Source organism: Mus musculus, chromosome 18 (assembly GCF_000001635.26).
Source record: "Mus musculus strain C57BL/6J chromosome 18, GRCm38.p6 C57BL/6J".
Classification (NCBI taxonomy): domain Eukaryota; kingdom Metazoa; phylum Chordata; class Mammalia; order Rodentia; family Muridae; genus Mus; species Mus musculus.
Genome location: NC_000084.6, coordinates 57,629,067 through 57,650,973, shown reverse-complemented (window position 1 = coordinate 57,650,973; position 21,907 = coordinate 57,629,067). Strand labels below are relative to the sequence as shown.

The 21,907-nt window shown below is 42.4% G+C and overlaps 1 protein-coding gene and 1 long non-coding RNA gene across 7 annotated transcripts in view; one reads left to right on the top strand and one right to left on the bottom strand.

Annotated features, from left to right (window-relative positions):
• Ccdc192 (coiled-coil domain containing 192) overlaps positions 1–21,907 on the bottom strand; it is a 197,326-nt gene that overhangs the window by 80,094 nt on the left and 95,325 nt on the right. The window contains exon 6 of one of the 6 annotated variants that reach the window (XM_030250626.1): positions 9,780–9,886. The exons of the other annotated variants lie outside the window; for them this stretch is intronic. Within the exon in view, the coding sequence (XP_030106486.1) occupies positions 9,839–9,886 (48 nt within the window). The 3' untranslated portion in view covers positions 9,780–9,838. Of the gene's footprint in view, positions 1–9,779; positions 9,887–21,907 lie in introns of those variants that run through there. 6 annotated transcript variants of the gene reach the window in all.
• Positions 12,389–18,895, top strand: 2210409D07Rik (RIKEN cDNA 2210409D07 gene). Its single transcript, NR_045360.1, has 3 exons — positions 12,389–12,495; positions 14,839–14,966; positions 18,673–18,895. It is a non-coding gene; the product is annotated as an RIKEN cDNA 2210409D07 gene (long non-coding RNA).

Sequence of the window (21,907 nt, the reverse complement as noted above, 5' to 3'; positions counted from 1 at the left end):
GGAAGGAACTTCACTCAGGATATTGGAAGCTTGGAAACATCCTTCATAGTATGAGGAGCTATGAAAGAAGAGATGCTAATAGGTCTAAACAGAGCAAAAGCACATTGAATTGGATTGAACAGAATGTGTAGAGTCTTGTGATGGAGAGGCAAAGGATGAGCAGAAGAGTCTGAAAGAAACCCAGGAGATGTCCAGTTGAGAGGGCGAGAGGCTGTGGAGATAGATAGGAGCCCTGAGGGTGATGCCCAGAGCAGTAAGAAGGAACTGAAATAATTTATGCAAGTGATCAATATGACAGCATTTATAATTTAGTAATTACAGCATCTAACATATATCTAGCATATGCTGTAAACTAGACATCACTGAGTATTTGTCATGTATCATCTTATTCATACATACAATGACTCATTGGAAAGATACTCTCAATATTCTCATAATACAAGCAAGCAGCCTGGTAGCTATCACCCAGAGGGTTAACTGGAGGCGCAAACCTTGCTGGACTATATTGTCCAGTTGTTTGGTCAAACGCCGGCTTACATGGTGACATAAAATTACCTATGGATGTGAATAATGTTTACAATCACTTGCCTTTAAGTAAGGAGAATTATAATGTGCGTGGGACCCCAAGCAATCATGTGAAGCCCTCGAGAGAGAAGGTTCTAGTTCCTTGAAGGAAAAGCAATCCTGCCTCGAGACACCGCCACAGAACCCCTGTCAGAGTTTCCGGTTCAACGCTCCAAACTGAAGAACGAAGCTTAACACTGAGCTCCAAAGATGACTCCAGGTTTAGCTGAGGCTCATTAGAGTTGGTTACTTAGGATAATAAACAATGGAACGGTGATATACAGCCAGAGGCCACGGAAGAGTGAGGCTCTTCAGACTATCATGTCTCCTGGGAGCGCACACATACGACTAGGTTTGCCTTATTTGGATCCCATCTTTTCTTTGTATGAGAAAACACTGGAGAAATCTCTCTCCAGTGAGGCTGAACAGGTGTCTCTCTCAGCAGGAACTAACTCTACATCTTGTTGGCCTTACCATGATTAAAAATAAAGAAATCGTCAGACATATTCTTTGTGCTCTAAATTTTGCAAAGATTAGAGTAATGAAACCAAATGCAAAGACAAGTGCTATCCTCAGAAGGATGGTAGGTTTTGGGTAAACCAGACTATCCTTAACAAGAGAAGGCAAAGTGAAGGAGATGAAACAGTGATGTTTGAAGCCTGAATTGATTGCTATAGAAAACATTTTTTTTTTTGCACACAAAATAGTTATTCCTGACTCTAAGGCTTAGAGAAGGAAACACAGAACTAGTGTTCAGATGTAATTTCAACTGTTAAGTTTTGAATGGCCATAAAACGGGTTTAATTTTTTATAACCATAAATATTTACAACCCTTGACATATCACAGCCCATCTAGAACCAATTCCTGGAACACAGAGTTCTCAGGCACACCAGTTGGTAAACCTTGAGGTAGAGGCACAGCTACATGGATGTGTGGAATCTGGACAAGCCATTTCATTTCACCCGAGCTTTGCAATCTTGTTCAAATATTGACAGGAAGGATCAAGTTAAAAGGATGTAATTTAAGCATACAAGAAAGGAATGAATAGTTGGTAATCTAAGATTCCTGAGATGGTGAGAGAGGACTGGACTCAAAGCTACATGAATATTGTCTCAGACGACTGGGGCATACCATCTGTGTAGAGACAGGAGAGCAAATAGACCCATTTAATAACATTTCTCAGGAATATTTCCCACTCTCTGATAAGTAGTTCACAGTTATAAATCAGAAACCAAAACAACAGAAAGAATTTATGGCCCCCCAAAAAAACCCTCCGAAAGTGAAGATTACAGCACAAGATTACAATGAGAAGAAGTGGGCAGTAGCCAGACAACTATGGGATACTCCGTCAGAGTCTCAGACGCCCCTCCCCCACCCGATGTGAGGCTATCACTGGGGTGGCAGGTGCGTGCTGTAACTGCTGCTGCCTCTGCTGCTTTGCAAGGTGCAGTTCGCTGTTCCCCTCTTCGTAGCTCCAATCTCCATCTCTGCATCTCCAAATTCACAGACTCAGGAAGGAATAGCAGTCTGGCCAACTTATTTCTCCTTGGCTGTAAGGGAAGCTGGGAAGTAATAAGTTGGTCGACTTCTAGAGTGGGCTCTGCTTCCACTGAGGGTCCTTTCATGGGTAAATGGTTTAGAGTTTTGAGTAGTAAAACATGTCCAAGACCATGGAGAATACCATGTGGGAATTAGTCACAGTACCTTGTCAAGGCAGCTATATCTTTAGGTATTAGTCATATGAGTAAGTTTGGGAGAATCACAGCTCTTATTTTGTGGTGCTGAGGATGGAGTATTGCTAGACACGTGCTCCAACAGCCAAGATGCATCCCCAGTGAGGATATTTTTCAAATATTCTTTCTCTAGGGGAAATCCTTTCCCAAGTCAAGGTGCTCTGTCAAGGCAGTGTTTGAAAATAGCCACATTTGGTCCTCCCTCTCTTCTCTGCCAGGAGCCCTTGTTCAGTTCTATGGACTGCCCCTGCTGACTTCACCTGCAAGATAAGGGGATTAGATGTGATCATAAAACTACTTGAAGAGAAATGACAGACCAAGGCGGCTGCATTGATCTCCGACTCTATAATCTATGAGGCCTTTATTTTATAGCTAATCCGAAAGCCATAAACTATTGCCTTGCATCCAATGGACAGGTGTTACCAGCTAAACCCTTTTAAAATTCTCTTGCTGTTATTCTTTAGATAGGGATCGAAGTAGGTAGCAAGTAGATTAGTGAGCTGAATATAGTCTAGTTTTCACTCAATCTATAGAGGTCTTATTTGGCTCTTCTCAGTCTCCTGCCACGAGAGAGTCTTCTTCAAAGAAATGTTCTCCAGATAGAAAATCCTGGCTTGAACTACTCTAGGGATCAGGAGGGGCTTGGTAAAAGGCTTCACTGGTCTGAGGATTTGCATCTTCTCTGGTCACATGGTATTTCTCCTCATCTCTTCATATGCCCTATTAGTGTTGGCAACACCTTGGCTTTTGCTAGTTGGTGAATCTCACAATGGAATTTGGGCTCTACGGGAATAACGCCAACTCTATCTGTATCCTAGAATTTCAGAGGCCACCTTTTCATTATTCTTCAGCAAAAATGAGCCTTGTTCGCGAGTCCTCTTATGGCATCCCTAGATCAGAATGGTAAAACACAGTCGGCACTTCACCCCTGGAAGCTGTGGGTTGTAATCGAGATGCTAAAACTGTGGACATAAAACTTGAAGGAGGGTCCTAGGAGCTGAATAAGGCCATCTACACATGCTAACTTGAACTAAACTCAAGGTAGAATATAGATAAGAAGTTTTGGTATTTACATAGACATGTGTATTATATATGGAGGTTTTGTTTGTTTGTTCTTTGCTGTATGATTTTGTGTGCAAGTACAGGTGGGTACATGTATGGAGGCCAGGGGACAACCTCAGGGGATAACCCTCAGACACTGCCCACTACTTCTTTCTTTCTTTCCTTTCTTCCTTTCTTCCTTTCTTCCTTTCTTCCTTTCTTCCTTTTTTCCTTTCTTCCTTTCTTCCTTTCTTCCTTTCTTCCTTTCTTCCTTCCTTCCTTCCTTCCTTCCTTCCTTCCTTCCTTCCTTCCTTCCTTCCTTCCTTCCTTCCTCTCTCTCTCTCTCTCTCTCTCTCTCTCTCTCTCTCTCTCTCTCTCTTTCTTTATGAGACAGGGTTGGAGCATCTCTAGAAGGCTAGGGTGGCCAGCCAGCAATCCACCTGACGCCTCCTCTTTTGTCCTGGGAATTACAAGCATGTATCACTTCACCAAGCATTTTTGTGTGATTTATGGGGTCAGATTCAAGCACTATATCGACTGAGTCATCTCCATAGCTCCAGGACTTTGTTTTTATCATATATTTTTCTTTCTGAAAGAACTAGAGTTCCTCAAATTTACATAAACAATGGTTTGCTTTCTTTCCAGAATGAGTTACACATGTCTCTGGAGAGTTAGCAACAGCTCATGCTAATTAACAGTCATTTTTGTATGTGTTTTATGCTCATTAACACATGAGGTCATCATAAGAAATAAATGTGTTAGAGACTCTTGTTAGCAGCCTTATTTTGTAGTTGAGGAAACCAGGCACTGGAGACTGGTTATGAGACTTAAAGAGGCCACACCCAACCAGTGGCAGAAAGCTCGCTCCAGGGTTTTTAAGCCAAAATTGCTAACACTAGTCTGAACTCTTAGTCCTGTGCCAGCCTGGCATCATGAAGAAAGCAGCCCGGACTTTCCAGGAAGGAAGCACAAAGGCTAGAAGGAATGAGGTCAGGAATTGGATAACCGGGGATGGGAGTAAACGTGGCTCAAGACATGGAAAATACAGACATGGAAAAAGACCCAGGAACTTGTAGACTGTATTCTCAAGTTCAACAATGGGTGAACTCTTTGATATTTCATTCCTTGTGCAATAGTTCAAAAGCTCTCCGAATAAAAGGATTAGATTATGAGACCAGGCTAAAGTTCACAACAGAACCAAGTCTAGGAGGAACTAGAAATGCTTCCCAGATGCCCACCATGGAAAGAACCCATTTCCTAGTTAGGAACATCAAGGAGAAGAGAAACCATACTGTATTTTAGGCATTGGCACATGGAGAGGGAGAGTCGGTCTGACCTGTAAAAGAGTAACTCGATTTGTTTGTTGATAGTAAAATTATTAAAGGCAAAATCAGTTTTAGGCAGTACATCTGACTTCTTGAAAAGGGAGGAGTTAAACATCAAGTAATCAGATGAGTTGGGCCACTGCATCTCTTCCTATTATTGTCTATGATTGGTCCTTGGATGTTACTTCTATTGACATCAAACTCAGGTCTTAATGAGCCTCAGCAGAGGGACTACAGAATTTCTAGAGAAGAGGCTTCTGGAGAACAAATGATCCAGATAGAGGAATGCACAGGGCACTGGTCCAGGACTCTGCTTTCAGAGGAAGCACACTGTTTGAATTAGGTTCAATCATGTTATTATTGGAGACAGTTTGAGGGATGTGGAAATTTTACTTTCCCAGCTCCCATAGTTGCAACTACTGATTTGCACACGGTAGAAGTGCATCTTTACTTTCCTAGGCACTGCCTCCAAATCTCAAAGATGGATGATAGCACAGCCTAAGGACAACACACACCAGACACATTTCTGGAGAAGCCCTTTGAAATTGCCTGTCTGGGTATAATTTGTTCATGTCCACCCCTTAATGGGCCTTTGAGAAACATAAATGGCATTGTCTAGAAGTTAACAATCTATGGCCCAAAGTGGATAAGATTTATTCACTGCAGTACCTATCGATGCCTGCTAGAGCCTGATTCCTATCAGAATCTCAGTCTCTCTCTCTCTCTCTCTTAGATATTTTCTTTATATACATTTCAAATGCTATCCTGAAAGTTCCCTATACACTCCCCTGCCCTGCTCCCCTCCCCACCCACTCCCACTTCTTGGCCCTGGCATTCCCCTGTTCTGTGGCACATAAAGTTTGCAAGACCAAGGGACCTCTCTTCCCAGTGATGGCCGACTAGGCCATCTTCTGCTACATATGCAGCTAGAGACATGAGCTCTGGGGGCACTGGTTAGTTCATATTGTTGTTCCACCTATAGGGTTGCAAATCCCTTCAGCTCCTTGTGTGCTTTCTCTAGCTTCTCCATTAGGGGCCCTGTGTTCCATCCAATAGATGACTATGAGCATCCACTTCTGCATTTGCCAGGCACTGGCATAGCCTCATACGAGATAGCTATGCCAGGGTCCCTTCAGCAAAATCTTGCTGGCATATGCAATAGTGTCTGGATTTGGTGGCTGATTATGGGATGGATCCCCAGGTAGGGTAGTCTCTGTATAGTCCATCCTTTTGTCTTAGTTCCAAACTTTGTCTCTGTAACTCATTTCATGGGTATTTTGTTCCCTATTCTAAGGAGGAATGAAGTATCCACCCATTGGTCTTCCCTCTTCTTGATTTTCTTGTGTTTTGCAAATTGTATCTTGGGTAGTCTAAGTTTCTGGGCTAATATCCACTTATCAGTGAGTGCATATCTAATGACTTCTTTTGTGATTTGGTTACCTCACTAAGGATGATATCCTCCAGTCTCTAATGAGAATAGACAAGGACTGAGAGATGCTTCAGTGGTTAAGAGCTCTGACTGCTCTTTCAGAGGACCTCTGTTTAATTACCAGCACCTGCACCGGTGGATCGCACCACCAGTTCCAGAAGATCCATCGCCCTCTTTTGGTTGCCATGAGTATTGAATCCACACAGCACATAGATGCAGGCAAACTACCCACATATTAAACATAATTAAAACAATTTTTAAAAAAAAGATAGAATAACTGAGAAGTTAGAAACGATAGGCTTGTGAAAGCTATGATTTCATAATCACTAATTTGCAGCTGAGTCTAAAAGTCTGGTAGATATTAGCTAAAATTTCTTTCCTAAGCAGAAAGCTTAACTGACCAGTTACTTAAGAGTGCTTATATCATAGCCCATCCCATTTTACAGTAAAACTTGCACATACCAGGAAGTTTCAAAATTATATTTTATGGTTATTTTTGTCTTAATTGCATTTTGAAGAGAGCTGACCATTTTTTTTAATTAGACATTTTCTTCATTTACATTTCAAATGCTATCCTCTTTCCTAGTTTCCTTTCCAAAAGTCCCCTATACTCTCCCCCCACCCTGCTCCCTAACCCACCCACTCCGGCTTCCTGGCATTCCTCTGTACCAGGGCATATAAATTTCGCAAGACTAAGGCCCTCTCCTCCCATTGATGGCCAACTAGGCCATCCTATGCTACATATGCAACTAGAAACACAAGCTCTGGGGGGGGGGGTACTGGTTAGTTCATATTGCTGATCGTCCTATAGGGTTGCAGACCCCTTTAGCTCCTTGGATACTTTCTCTAGCTCCTTCATTGGGGGACCCTGTGTTCCATCCAATAGATGACTGTGAGCACCCACTTCTGTATTTGGCAGGCACTTGCATAGCCTCACAAGAGATAGTTATATCAGTGTCCTGTCAGCAAAATCTTGCTGGCATATGCAATAGTGTCTGGGTTTTGTGGATGTTTATGGGTGGATCCCCAAATGGGGCAGTCTCTGGATGGTCCTTCCTACTGTCTCAGCACCGAACTTTGTCTCTGTAACTCCTTCCATGGGTATTTTGTTCCCCATTCCAAGAAGGAAGAAAGTATGCACACTTTGGTCTTTCTACTTGTTGAGTTTCATGTGTTTTACAAATTGTATCTTGGGTATTCTAAGTTTCTGAGCTAATATCCACTTATCAGTGAGTACATATCATGTGAGATGTTTTGTAATTGGGTTACCTCACTCAGGATGATGTTCTCCAGATCCATCCATTTGCCTAAGAATTTCATAAATTCATTGTTTTTAGTAGCTGAGTAGTACTCCATTGTGTAAATGTACCACATTTTCTGTATCCATTCCTCTGTTGAAGGACATCTGGGTTCTTTCCAGCTTCTGGCTATTATAAATAAAGCTGCTAAGAACATAGTGGAGCATGTGTCTTTATTACAAGTTGGAACATCTTCTAAGTATATGCCCAGGAGAGGTATTGCTGAATCTTCCAGTAGTACTATGTCAAATTTTCTGAGGAACCGCCAGACTGATTTCCAGAGTGGTTGTACCAGCTTGTAATCCCACTAGCAATGGAGGAGTGTTCCTCTTTCTCCACATCCTCGCCAGCATCTACTGTCACCTGAATTTTTGATCTTAGCTATTCTGACTGGTGTGTGGTGGAATCTCAGAGTTGTTTTGATTTGCATTTCCCTGATGATTAAAGATGTTGAACATTTTTTCAAGTGCTTCTCAGCCATTCCATGTTCCTCAGTTGAGAATTCTTTGTTTAGCTCTGTATCCCATTTTTTAATAGGGTTATTTGATTTTCTGGAGTCCAGCTTCTTGAGTTCTTTGTATATATTGGATATTAGTCCCCTATCAGATTTAGGATTGGTAAAAATCCTTTCCCAATCTATTGGTGGTCTTTTGTCTTATTGACAGTGTCTTTTGCCTTACAAAAGCTTTGCAATTTTATGAGGTCTCATTTGTCAATTCTTGATCTTACAGCACAAGCCATTGCTGTTCTGTTTAGGAATTTTTCCCCTGTGCCCATACCCTTGAGGCTTTTCCCCACTTTCTCCTCTATAAGTTTCAGTGTCTCTGGTTTTATATGAAGTTCCTTGACCCACTTAGACTTGAGCTTTGTACAAGGACATAAGAATGGATCAATTCAAGCCGGGCGTGGTGGCACGCGCCTTTAATCCCAGCACTTGGGAGGCAGAGGCAGGCAGATTTCTGAGTTCGAGGCCAGCCTGGTCTACAAAGTGAGTTACAGGACAGCCAGGGCTATACAGAGAAACCCTGTCTTGAAAAACCAAAAAAAAAAAAAAAAAAAACCCCAAAAAAAAGGATCAATTCGCATTCTTCTACATGATAACCGCCAGTTGTGCCAGCACCATTTGTTGAAAATGCTGTCTTTTTTCCACTGGATGGTTTTAGCTCCCTTGTCAAAGATCAAGTGACCATAGGTGTGTGGGTTCATTTCTGGGTCTTCAATTCTATTTCATTGAATTCTACCTGTCTGTCACTGTACCAGTACCATGCAGTTTTTATCACAATTGCTCTGTAGTAAAGTTTGAGGTCAGTCATGGTGATTCCATCAGAGGTTCTTTTATTGTTGAGAAGAGTTTTTGCTATCCTAGGTTTTTTGTTATTCCAGATGAATTTGCAAATTGCCCTTTCTAACTATGTGAAGAATTGAGCTAGAATTTTGATGGAGATTGCATTGAATCTGTCGATTGAGAGCTGACCACCTTAACTGTTTAGTTTATACACACTGTTACATTAATTACTGTTCACATTAATAGGCTGTTTTCTCCTAATTACATAATATAATAAATAGTTCTTCTTTTGGAGAAAGGGATTTAAAAGTAAAAAGTGTCAGCAGGAAAGCTCTAACTTAGTGTTACTGAGTGAATTGAGAGAGGGGTCATTTGGAAGGGGAAGCGTAAAGAGCAGTTATGGTTTCATGAGACAAGCTAGGAGGTAAACACGGTCTGCACAGAGGAAGATGCACGGCTAGAGGTGATGAAGTCAGGAGGGGAAAGCACAGGGTGGGCTGGAGGGCAGACAGACAGCCTTAGGAAAAAGCAGGATGGGGAAAGATGGAATCTGATGCAGAGCGAATGATGTGTTACACCTTGCTAAAGGCTGCACCTAGGCAGGTCATAGGACAGACATTTGCAAACAGTGATGGGCCTAGGTGGAAAACTTGAGTCAGCGAAGTTAAACACCAGCAGAATCATTAATCAGAGAGATCCTGGTGGTCTTCAGCGTGGGAATAATGGGGGGGCTCTATTGCTCTAACCCTTCCTGAGATAGGATCCACAGGATCTGGAAGCCAAACGTCTGAGAATAGTTCCTGAGACATCATTGGCGTGTCCCTGGCTCTTGTTTGGCTTTAGAGTTAGGTAGGTTCTCTCTACATAGTCTGCCTGTCTTGGAACTCACTATGTAGACCAAGCTCAAACTCACAGAGATCCATCTGCCTCTGTGTCCCAAATGCTGGGATTAAAGGTGGATTAAAGCCAACATACTCAGCTGAAATTGCATTGGTTTGTTGTTGTTGTAGTCATGAAAAGAATGGAAATATCTCTAAGTTAGATAATAAGATCATTTTTAGGTGTGTGGTTGTAAAAGAATTCCATTTCTAACTTTCAGCTACCTGTAAGAGGTCAAAGCAAGGTCCTGCCCAGCTTCATGCATTCACCCATGCAACAAATACTAATCAAATGCTCGCCCATCCGGGAACTGCTTTTGGCTCTGGGAATGCTGTAGAAGGAAAAAAAAATTAAAGTTCTGATCTTTATAGGGGCTACTTTATACTAGAAAACCTAAAATGCTAATTTCAGGACAAATTTGTGATGCACATAGATGAAAGTTCCCTTCTCAGATACAGTAAGACACATGGAAACCTTTCCTATGGTCAATATATTTATCACCCCCACTCCAACACACACACACACACACACCCCTGTTGACTCAGCATAATTTATACATTGAGTAAAATGGGTGGGTTTGTTTCCTTTTATTTTACACCAGTGTTTTTGTCTATACCCCAAGCTCTTGCTCAGTCGTGAAATAGTCATCCTCCTCCTCCTTATCATCATCATCATCATCACACAGCTTACAGGAGAAACTCACAAGTGTGATAAAGACAGTTTTACCTTAAGACACACTCATCAGAAACCACACTTGTTAAATGTAAATGATCAGAACTTTGGTTTCAACTTAGTATTCAGCACTAGATATAGGATCCTCAGTTATGGATGGTATTAAATATTCACCCGTGATATTTTTAGGGTATGAAAGGGTATGAATATAAAAGTTGAACAAGTTTTTTATGTATTATTTGATTCTCAAAATACTCAATACTATTAATATGTTTGATGTATAAAATGCATCTAAATAATAAAAATTTAAGAAAAAACTATTAAAGAAGCATAAGAAAAAAAAGAACTTTGGTTTCCTGAATATCCATCGGGAGACAAACAACTCAAATATGGCCTCCCTCACTCCCTGCTCACTTGCTTTCTCACTACTTTTCTCCATTGCCTTCACTTCCCTTGACCCTTGACCATTGACCGGATTTTACAGACCCACACTATGCACGTCACATTTTAATGCCCTTCCACACTCCTGGCATCTATGTAATCTCAGCTGAGTCTCCCAGATGGCTCAACAACCCTTCTGAGCCTCTCCTGCAGCAAGCTCTCAACCCCCAAATCTCCCATCTCCTTACGCATGGTTGTGCAACCTCCTTCCCTGAGAGACACAGGCAGCTGAAGAACTCAGACAGGAGCTCTTTCTAGGTTAGACCACACATTCTGTGGAACAACTTGCTTTGGTGTCTTTCTCCCTCATCTAGGGGTTGCTCCCAAAGGACAGGATCCAGAAAGTCACGTGGTCCTCCTTTGCTTTAGGTCCAACCCCCTTCCATGTGTCCAGGGTCTTTCTTCCCATCACTCTCCTCCCATGTCTTTGATTGGCCCCTCTCTAGGTTCATCTTAATAGAAATTAAAGTGTCCAAGATTAAAAACAAACTAGTGAAGGAGTCACCTCCCAACCTCAACTTCCTGGGCCATCACCCCCTGTCTCTAGAAGCTGCCCTCCAGTTCCACTCCCCATCTCCCACTCACTGCTTGTGCCTCTGTAGGGCAGGTCCTGTATCCAAGGCTGACCAGATAAAGTAGTGTGTAGACAGAAATATACTTGATTATGAGAATGATATTTATAAGATTCTAAATGAAGGAGTTTTCCACATGACATGTGAGGATGAAATGATTTCTGGGGGACAACCTATAATGGGTAGTTTTAACTGATGTAAAAAAAAAAGTTGTAGAGTGGAAAATTTTAATAGGTAATGATTCCATTCCACAGACCTAGTGATTGGAAACCATTCAGAGGTTGGAATTGAACACTGAGTGGGAGGAGCTGCAGAAAAGATGTCTTTCCTAGTAGAAGGTGTTGATTACTCTGACAAATCTGCATCTGCAGTTCTCTCTCTCTCTCTCTCTCTCTCTCTCTCTCCTCTCTCTCTCCCTCTCCCTCTCAAGACAATAAGGTTGAAATGTTTGAGTAGATAGGAAGGCTCTGCTGTCTCTATATACAGTAACTCAGCTCTACTTATTGTGGCTGGACCCAGGAAGCATCTTTCCCGTGATCACTGTGTTTGTGAACATCGTGCATTCTGAAACAGAACGTACTGGGTTTGTGAAGATGTTCCCCACACTTTCCATTCTGTTCTCTAGAGCAAACTTCACCTTTCTTGCTTTGCTTGGACAGTGGCACTGACTTGTTTTATGCCAAATGTGGCCTTTTCAAGTCAGGCCAATTCTTTCCTACTCTCTTGGGTTATTTATTCTTTCACACATGATCCCTCTTAAGCACCCATGGTAGCAGTGCACTGTTGCTGTCTTCAAAGAACCACAAAGAGAAGGGTGGCACCATTTGGCTTTAAAAAAAATAATAAACACATAACAAATAACAAAAGCCAATGTCTTGTGAAACGGTGGCACAAGGCCCTAGGTGGCCACTAACATAACTTCCTCCTCCTGTCTTACCAGAGTCACTTGGTATTTTAGGGGCACCTGCTGATGGTGTCAGCTGCCAGAATACTGCTGTCACCACATGGCACAAAACAACAAAAGAGCAAGCACAGGGCACTTTTGGCAGGGCCACCAGGGCAGGCTGCCACCATGAATACACAAAGAGCAGCCACACCATCTACAGCCTGCTGTGTCTACTGAAGATCACGCTCACCCACCACACAGCCCTTTCTTCTCAAGCCATGCCTCTGCGAGAGGGAAATCCAGTCTAGCAGCAGACACCATCTGCTCGGTGACACAGCATGACCCAGATGGCACGAACACATTCAGAAGGTGGGTATGAACATTCTGAAGAAACACAGTTGAAATTAAACCGGACCCCTAGCCTAGCAGCCAGGACTCTTTTCTACTCAAGATACTAGTTGGTTGCTGTTTGGTTTTGATATATATATATATATTTAAGAGTCTCTTTCTGAGAATGACTGTCTTCCCTGTTACAATATTTTTCAAGTGCATAATCTCAAAATTATACAGGCAAAATAAAAGCTCACCCTGTTTTGACAATGAGACTTTATGAGGCACAGGGTTCAAGTGAGTAAACTAGAGACTTTGAGTAATTACACCACTAGAAATATACTCATTGTCTTATCCAGTACAAAAGTGTATACACACACATACACGCACACACACACACACACACACACACTCACACACACACACACACACACACACACACACAGAGAGAGAGAGAGAGAGAGAGAGAGAGAGAGAGAGGTCAGACTATTCATAGCTTACCAGCGTTCTCTATGAAGACAAGTGTGTACACTAGGGCTCCACAAGGTACCACACATCTACAACCTCCGCTCTCGGGAGGCTGAGACTGAAAGAGTTCAAGTTCAAAGCCAGCCTTATCTCAAACAAACAAACAAGCAAACACAAAAAAACCAAAACAAAATAAAAAATCCAAAAATCGGGAACAAAAAAACCCAAATAGCATATCCTTGAAAAGATTTGTTTATTTCATATTTTTCAGAAGTAGGACTAACTCCAACAAAAATTAAAATCCCTATAAGCAGCCTTTATTATGTCTGCTAACCCATCAACACAGGTCTTTCTTTCTTTTCTTTTATTCTTTTCACACAATGCATCCTGAGCAGTTTCCCTCCCCCACCCCTCCCAGCCCCCTTCCCCTCTCCTCCAGAGCTACTCCTCCTCCATGTCCCTTCAGAAAAGAGCAGTCCTACCAGGAATATCAACCAAACCTGGCATACTAAGTTACAACAAGACTAGGCGCAAGCCCTCATATCAGTCCTAGGCAAGACAAGCCACTAGGAGGAAAAGGGTCCTTGGAGCAGGTGAGGGAGTCAGTGACACCTCCACTCCCACTGTTAGGAGTCCCACAAGAACACTGAACTGACAGCCATAACATTTGCAGAGGACCTAGCACAGGCCTGTGCAGGCTCCGTGATTGCTGCCTCTGTCTTTATGAGCCCCGGTTTTGTGGGCCCTCCTACAGCTTTTCATCCCCCTCTTCCATGGGGATCCCCTGAGCTCCAAGGGGAGGAGCTTGATGGAGATCTCCAATTTGGACTCTCTCTCTCTCTAATTTCTAATGTACTAAAATGTGTAGATTATAAGCATAAGAGAATCATTACGCATTTTTGTATGTTATATTGGTAACCTTTTACAACACACAGCGTGCTTGCAAAGCTGGTGGCATTAAGAAGGGGAAAATGTAAAAGAGGGGCTGGAGAAATGACTAAGCAGTAAAGAGTGCTTAGTGCTCTCCCAGCAGATCCAAGTTCAGTTCCCACACTCACACAGGGTGCCTTGCCACAGCTCCAGCTCCAAGGAACCCTATGACCTCACCTGGCTCCCGCAGGCATGTGCACGTCTGTGGCAGACACACAGGCACGCATGAGTATAAAACACAATTTAAAAACTGGAGAAGGAGGGGGAGGGGAGCTCTTGAGTAGGATCAGGTAGTGTTTTCTTCAGTGGAGTCAGACACAGCATCACACCAACCCTGGCTAAGTCAGACGACATGACTTGCAAAATTGCTATAGAAGTGACAGGCAAAGCCCACAGTGGTTTAAAGTCCCTGGGGGGGGGGGGACCCATGTCAGCGGAAGATGAAAGGCAGCTTCTTGGCTAAAACACAGCCCAAGAAATAAATGTAACGAAGCGGAAAGTGCATGCTGTCACAGATGCCACAAGACTCAAATCCTAATATTTTCAGGTGGGGACAGCATGCCCAGGATGAACTAGTGCCGACAGGCCCCAAATACTAGAAAATGGCTGCCTCTGGAGAATAAGGGGTTAGCCATGTTGACCATTAGATACAGCCCCAAGTTTTAAGATTCATCTAGACTGAGAGGCCTTGTCAGGTTCAAATCTGTTGGCACATTCCTCGATCAGCTGGCTTCCAGTTGTCGAGCATTTGCTACATTTAAACTTTTAAATGACTTGTCCGATATCTAAAAATATTTTAGAGAAAGCTATGAATGGTTGCTCTTAAAAATAGGATGAGTTACACCATGTATTTTGTGGAGGGAGGGACCTGGTACAAAATAAAATTACCAGTCCAAAAAAATTACTAGGAATTACAAGTTGGTGACACTGTGCGTTACACCAAATATGGAACCTTTTCAGTATGAGCCTTGTGCCTCTCCACAGGTCACATGAACAAGAAACAAGCCCTTCTGGAAGAGGAGGAACTGACCCACGCAGACAACAATTGTTGGAAGCTGAGTGGGAGCTGCTATGTCACGTTGGCCTCCTTCACTCTCTTCACCAAGGCCACAGTCAGTCAACATCTGTCGCTGTGCTTGCTCCAGTGATTTTGTTGTTGTTGTTATTGTTGTTGTGTTGCTGTTGCTGTCTTTTTGTTTTTTTTCAGCATAGCTCCATTGAGTTCCTCTTCACAACCTTCCCTCCCTTGTAGAAATCAGAGCTGTGCCAGCTAGGGCAAAGGTTAATACAGCCTATTCCATGGACTGCTCTCTCATCACCTACTGGAACGTGAGCCAGGATCCCAGGCTAGGTTGCAAATTCCTTACTGCAAGATGGTGCATCTCAGGGTGAACATGGGTTAAACAGGCACCTCAGGTGACCCACAGAGTCCCTCTTTTCCATCTCTCCTCCAGTGGGAATGTAAGGAACAATGTAAGACTAGGAGCTGGTATAAGCCCTTCTTCACTCTGGAATTCAAAAATCTATTCTAAAATCCAAAAGCAACCAAATTGAAAAAAAAAAAGCAAAAAAATTCAAAAACACCAACAGTTAAAAAAACCACTCAGAAACAAGCACCAAACCAAGTCAAAATAAAACAGAAACATCAAAACTCTGACAGGCGGGATGAACATTAAGACTCTTTGTGAGGTCCTGATATCAGTCAATCTCTTTGACCTTTGCGGACATACTTGAGTGAGTTTTCTCATGCTCTGGGAAGTTGGGAGGATAAGCCTAGAGCATCCATCTGGATAGCTGTTCCTGAGTATGACAGAGTCCAAAATGATGTGTTCTTTGGAGTGTTTATTTTTCAGGTTTCATTTATAGAGGCAGAGATTCACCTCACATCCTTGGCTTGTCTGGAACTTATTTTGTGGCTGTTAATAGAACTCATAAGAACTCAGGACTTCTAGATAACCAGGTCCTGAGGAAACAGAGAGCTATGAACAGGGTAGGAAACACATCAAGGCCCCCGCCACCTAGGCTTCAAGGTAGCTCTACCAAGCCTTCCTTTCCTATCTAGCGTCTCTGTGACAGCTGTCAGGATGCCTAAATCCTGCTCCCTACCTCTGCCATGTAGCATACAGAAAAATTACCTGTGTTCCAGTGTGTGTACGAGTGTGTGTTTGCGTGTGTGCGCGCGCGTGTGTGTGTGTGTGTGTGTGTGTGTGTGTTTTAACTGGATGATCAGACTCAAACTCTTTCTCTATAACCTCCTTTCTCCTCTCCCTTTCCAAGATCTGACACTAGCCAGTGTTGGCCTTGAACAGCAATGTTCCTGCCTCAGTTACTGGGACTCCAGGGGTGCATCTGGCCTTTCTCTGTGTTACTGAGCCTCAGAACTCATGATAAGCTAGACCTTCTCTCTGTCCCTGCTGCGGCTGCTGCTCTGCACTCTACAGCGGCTTTTCGTACTATGAACACATACAGATGGAAGCCATAGCATTTGCCAACAGTTCCCTTTCCCCTTTGTTTGACCTGATGTGGTTCCTGGCACCAGAGGATATTTCATTTTCCTGGGCAGCTTCCAGGCCAGGTCTTGTTTCTATACAAACCCTGAGAAGGTTCAATAGTCAGGGTTCTGGTTGACTCATTCCATCAAATTTCTCCCTCTTGGTCAACAATCTTTATTCCAACCTTCTCTTGGGCTTTTAGCTTAAGAACACACATGGTAAATGCTCGGTAGGTTCTGTATGCCTCAGTAAATAAAAACATAACACACTAAGCCCTTAAGTGAATGATATAATAAAATGCACTGATTTTCAGAGCCTTGAAGTTTTTGCCATTAGTCTTTTACTACTGGTGTGCCGTCATCCAGTCCCAGAAGAACAAAAAACCAAAGTGCTTAAGGAAAGGCATAAACTCCTTAAGACCCCACAAAAGTTCAGGAAATGTGAAATGGCTCAACAACAAGAAAATTTTAGTGTGTCCTTGTTTCTGCAAGTATGTTTAATGTGTTCTGTGGTCATCTATGCAGAAGCTTACAACATGAACCTTTATTTACTTGGTGGAGGTTTGGAGCATGTGAATGGAGTCTGCAGACCTGTTTCTATTTCGTGTGTCTGTTTTCATTCTAGCTGTTCAACTGCAGAGCTCTGTGTCTTGCAGTCACTCAATGGGCATTGGGACAGAGGGGCAAATAGAGTGATTGCAACACTTGGGCCACTCAACCCCAAACTCTCTTTCTCTTCTGCTTGTTCTCTTGCAACCCTACAGACCTGGGTCATTAAGCAAGTTGTGAGAACATTAAGTGTAAAAGCCACATGTATCATTGCTGCTTAAGACTTCTGGTGGTTTTCATATGCAGATTGCAGGCCCCTGGTTTCAAATCTTTATGTTGAGAGTCACTCTCCCCTAGTGGTCAACCACTGTCCCAGGTTTTCCTCTTAAATCAATCCCCTGCTTCATCCTAAGGTTTTATCGTGGGCTTCTTAAGTATGTCATAATGGCTCATATTTGATAGATATTTCTTGCTGTGTATACTTCTAAGGATAGGATTTCATGCAGATTTTAAGGTTTAATTCTCAGAAACTTATGAACTGGGTACATCACTACATACCTTTTATTTCCTGACTACTTGTTTTTGGTTTTGGTTTTGTTTGTTTTATATCTCCGCACTATGAATGGGGTTTCAGAATCGAGCATGGGAATCATTAAGAAATATATATCTGTAATAATGGAGAACATGTCTTAGCCAAACCACTGGATTTGATGAGATATTTTTTCCTGGACAAATATCCAACTGATAAGGAAAGATAGTAAGAGATGTTAGCCCAAGGTGATGAAGCAGTGACATCAGATTCCGCAGTCATGTGATCACTGTCTGCAACATGATGCAATGATTCTCAATGATTCTGTCTTCCAAAACCTTTTCACATTCAAGTATATTAGAGTAAAACGAATGATGTTTTTTTGTGTGTGTGACTTGAAAAGCTTATGCATAGTCTTTGTAAAGATCTAGAAAGCAGGTTTGGGGAAGAACAAACATCTAGATCATCTTAAATCTTCCTGAGCTCTCACTAGTGCAAGAGCTTTGCTATGTTTTCTTCCTGCCTTTTGCTCTTATGTTGATGCAGTACTTAAGGGTTTCAGGTTGAAATATAGTTTCCCTTTCTATACATCACACACAGAACTTCTTACCTAAGTATCTGAGGACTCACTATATGAGGGCACAGAAAAACACGTTCTTTATGGTGTCTCTTGCACATTCTGATACGGCAGTAATGCTGGGAGCACGTGGCCATGGTGCTTCATTTCTTCCTTTGCTGTGTGCTGCCGATCCCTTCCCAGGTGTGTAGAGAATATGAGTTCAATGCCCATCCAACTTCCTGTGTGTGAGCTATGCTAAATTTTAACACTCAGACTGTCCCAAGTTGTCACACAACACATATGATGGGATTCCAAAAACAACTAACCTTCATTTTAAGCTACCTGGTTTGGCTCATCAGTAGAATAAAGAGTGTCTCTGACATGGAAGGACCATTGATAACAAACCAGAAATGTCATCTGACAAGAACAGCAGCATCCTGGGTGTTTTTCGTGGGCATTTTCCAGGTTCAAAGTTTTCCAGCAAAGACCCAGGCTGTATCATATGCTTAAAGTTGAGTCCCCTTTGCACCGTAGAGTTCTGGTTACATCTTGGAAGGCAGCGCAACTTTCTTAATATTGAGTTACAAAGTGGGGGCACAGAAACCATAGCAATGGAAGGTCAGGGCTCTCAATGAAAACATATTTTTTTGGCTCTTGAGTTTCTCAGTCTGATTTTCCTTTCCTTCACAGTAAGCATCATAGCAGAGCTCAATCATACAACAGAGAGCCATGGACCGAAGACAAGTAACTCTTGGAGAGCCCGTGAGAAGACTGTCCACATTCCTGACAGCTCATCTACTAATCCCCAGAAAGATATGTGTACATAGTTCACCTTCCCAAAATAGTCACTCTTGATTGTGGCTTTTATTTCCTGGGTACATTCATGTTTACAGTTGTGATTAAAATGTTTTGCAAATTAATCACTTGAAGCTGGGAGCATTTTCTTTCAGAGTCAACAATCGAAAGCTTTCAGTAGCATCTTCCAGTTTCAACTGAAAAAAAAAATCTAGAGCTCTCTAGCCATAACTTAACCTTCTCTAGGTCAAACAGTAGCAGTCCACTGTCTGCTTCATTCTCATCAATACTTACAGTAGTGTGTGCATGACATTCTTCTCTGAGGTACCCTATGTGAGGCGAAGCCTCTGCTTTTCCAGAGGCTATTGAGGGCGAGTGGAGCTATAGTCAGAGTCAAGGGGAAGGGTGAACAAAGCTGGTCCCCTATTCAGTGTTTGAGGACAAGCACTGAGAGGGTAGCAAAGAGTTGTAGGACTAACAGTAAAGATGCTGCATTTCAGAAACTTTGGTGTAGAGCATGGCATGATTCCTTCTGTTTCTGCATGAAACCTTGAACACCTGCTATTTGAGTAATAGGCATTGTTTTCCTGCTAAAGATGCTGTTATGTTTCATTAAAGCACACCCTTTGTACACAAAACATTTGTATTCCAAAAAGAGTGGGAGACCCTTTTGCCATCACTACAACCCAAAGCCGCCTGATGAAGGCCATGGGGCGGGCACCCAGCATTGGAAGGAAGAAGATGAAAAGGGGTTAGATTTCGAGGAGATGCTTGACTGGGAATGTTGGTTAAGAATTTGCATTTAGAAAATGGGTGAAAGACAGACTCTGAGAGAGGACTTAAAGGAGGAAATATCAGAGAGAATCTGGGAAACTTGGGAGATTCTAGCTTGATTGTAGAACCATCTGGGATACCTCCTAATGAGAAAACCAGACCAATTTTCTACTTAACAGTTCAATTGCACCACACCCCTCATCTACCCCAGAGTCCCTCTGCATTTCCTGTGGAGTTAGACACGGTACTTCTATGAATACATCCCATAGGACCAAAGAGAAAAACAAACCAAGCCAATTCTTTTTTTGTCACGTTTGTAGGTTTAAATAGGATTTTAGGCATGGTTATTGTTTTAGCTCTTCTCTCAAGTTATAGCTACTTTCTAAGATGGTAGAGTCTGGCTGAAGAGAGTACAATATCTTAAACATGTAACGTTAGCTTTCTCCTATCAAGGTTCATTCAATAATCTAAATTTTTTTTCTGTTTTAATGATGCCCCTTTAAGTTCCTGGCTTGCTTAGTAACACGCTTGCCACATTTTACTGCAGTGCAGTTGCCTTCTCTGCTGTCCTCAGTGATGCTGTTCTCACAGGATCAGGTGCTCACAACTGTTTTGTCTGCACCCGAGAGCCAGCAATTAGCCACCGACCCTCAAGGGTACTGTCTGAGTCTGCCCAGGGGGACACTTGTTTACATACAACACTTGCTTGTCTAAAAAAAAATCTCCTGGTGAGGATTTTATATTGTTGTTGTAATTTTTAATGCTTGCCTAAAAAAAAAAAATACTACGGATGACATGTGATGTAAAATTTGCACACTTTATCGAGTTTGTTTAGACACCACAATCACCGAGAGTAAAGTTTTGCTTTTTATCACAGGGGAGGAAAAGTTTTCATTTTTCTCTACTTAGAAGTTGATTGATATCTGCCTCCTACGTACGCACAGGAGTTTTCGGGGGCCAGGTCCTCTCAAGGAGACCTGCAACCTAAGCTTCTGTCCTTTCTTAGCAGAAGGACAGAAGAAAAGAGCACGTTCTAGAGAAGTTACAAGATGAGGGGAAGTGAGGTTGAGTTTCCGGGGCTTGGACTGGTGGAAAGGTTGGCACAACCATCTCTGGACCTGTAGAGCCCTGCCTCAGTGGATGGAGCTGATCCTGGATCAAAACCGTCTGAAAAACATGCTAAGCACATATGAACATGTGATCTTCCCACCCCAAGCACCACACCACAAAAACCATATAGCGTTCACCTTGTGTTCAGTGAAAGTTTAAAGTCTAGGCAGCGTGTGTGGGGGTTCCATGTAAACACTACACCACACCGTTTCATATACGGGACTTCTAGCCCTTCCATTTCATCTAAGGGACTTCTTCTAACCCTCACATTTTGCTATCTACCAGAGCTCTGGGAGCTTGTTCTCCAGACGCAGCTGGAGGGAGCCACCAATGGAAGATAACATCTAGTTGGCAAAGTTAGTTGTGTTGCTTTATCTCCTGCTGGCTCCAGCTTGACTCAGGTCTAGGTGATCTCCAGTGATTAACCTGCTTTCCCTCAATGAGGGAGGAAGGAAATCTTTGCATATTTTTGCCCTGTTTTTAGGAAAGCAGGGAGAGAGTGGGAAGCATTTTCTTCTTCATCTGCTATTTCTAACTTTTCTTCAACAAAACGACCCTTCTACTAAGGGACACATTTATTTGGGGGGAGGGGTAGAATATTGTTTTTATGATGATGATTTCCATTTTCTTTTCTTTAAATAAAAATATTTGTTTTTTTTTTCCTCTAATTCTGAGGATTCATGTGTCTCCATGTGTTATGTGCAAATGTGTGTGGCGTCCACAGAAGCCAGAAGAAGACATTGGATCCCTGGAGTTACAGGTGCATGCTGGGAACTCCACTCAGGACCCCTGTCAGAGCACAAGAGGTCCCACCTGCTGAGCCTTCTATCCAGCTCTCCACAATTTCCATCCTCTTAACCTGATTTTTAAAATTTTTCTCTTAATCATGGATGCATGATAAGTACTGAATAATTGTTGGTATCATATAGAGTAGGAATTTTCAAGTTTCCTCTTCCTGCAGGAAACTGAGATGTTTCCAGAGAGACATATGTCTGGTTCGTTGTGTTCTGTTACTGTTTGTCCTCTTGTTTGGAATCAAGATCTCACTATGTAACTCAGGATGACCCCAAATTTGTGATTCTTCTCTTTCACCCTCTGAAATTCAGGGATTACAGGAGTATGTCACCATACATGGCTCAAACATCATTGTTTGTTTATTTTTTTATTGCTACTGTTTTTTCACTTCTGTGGTCTGGTCCTGTGTAACTAAGAAATCAGCTTTTTATTGTAGAGGCAGAAAGAATAG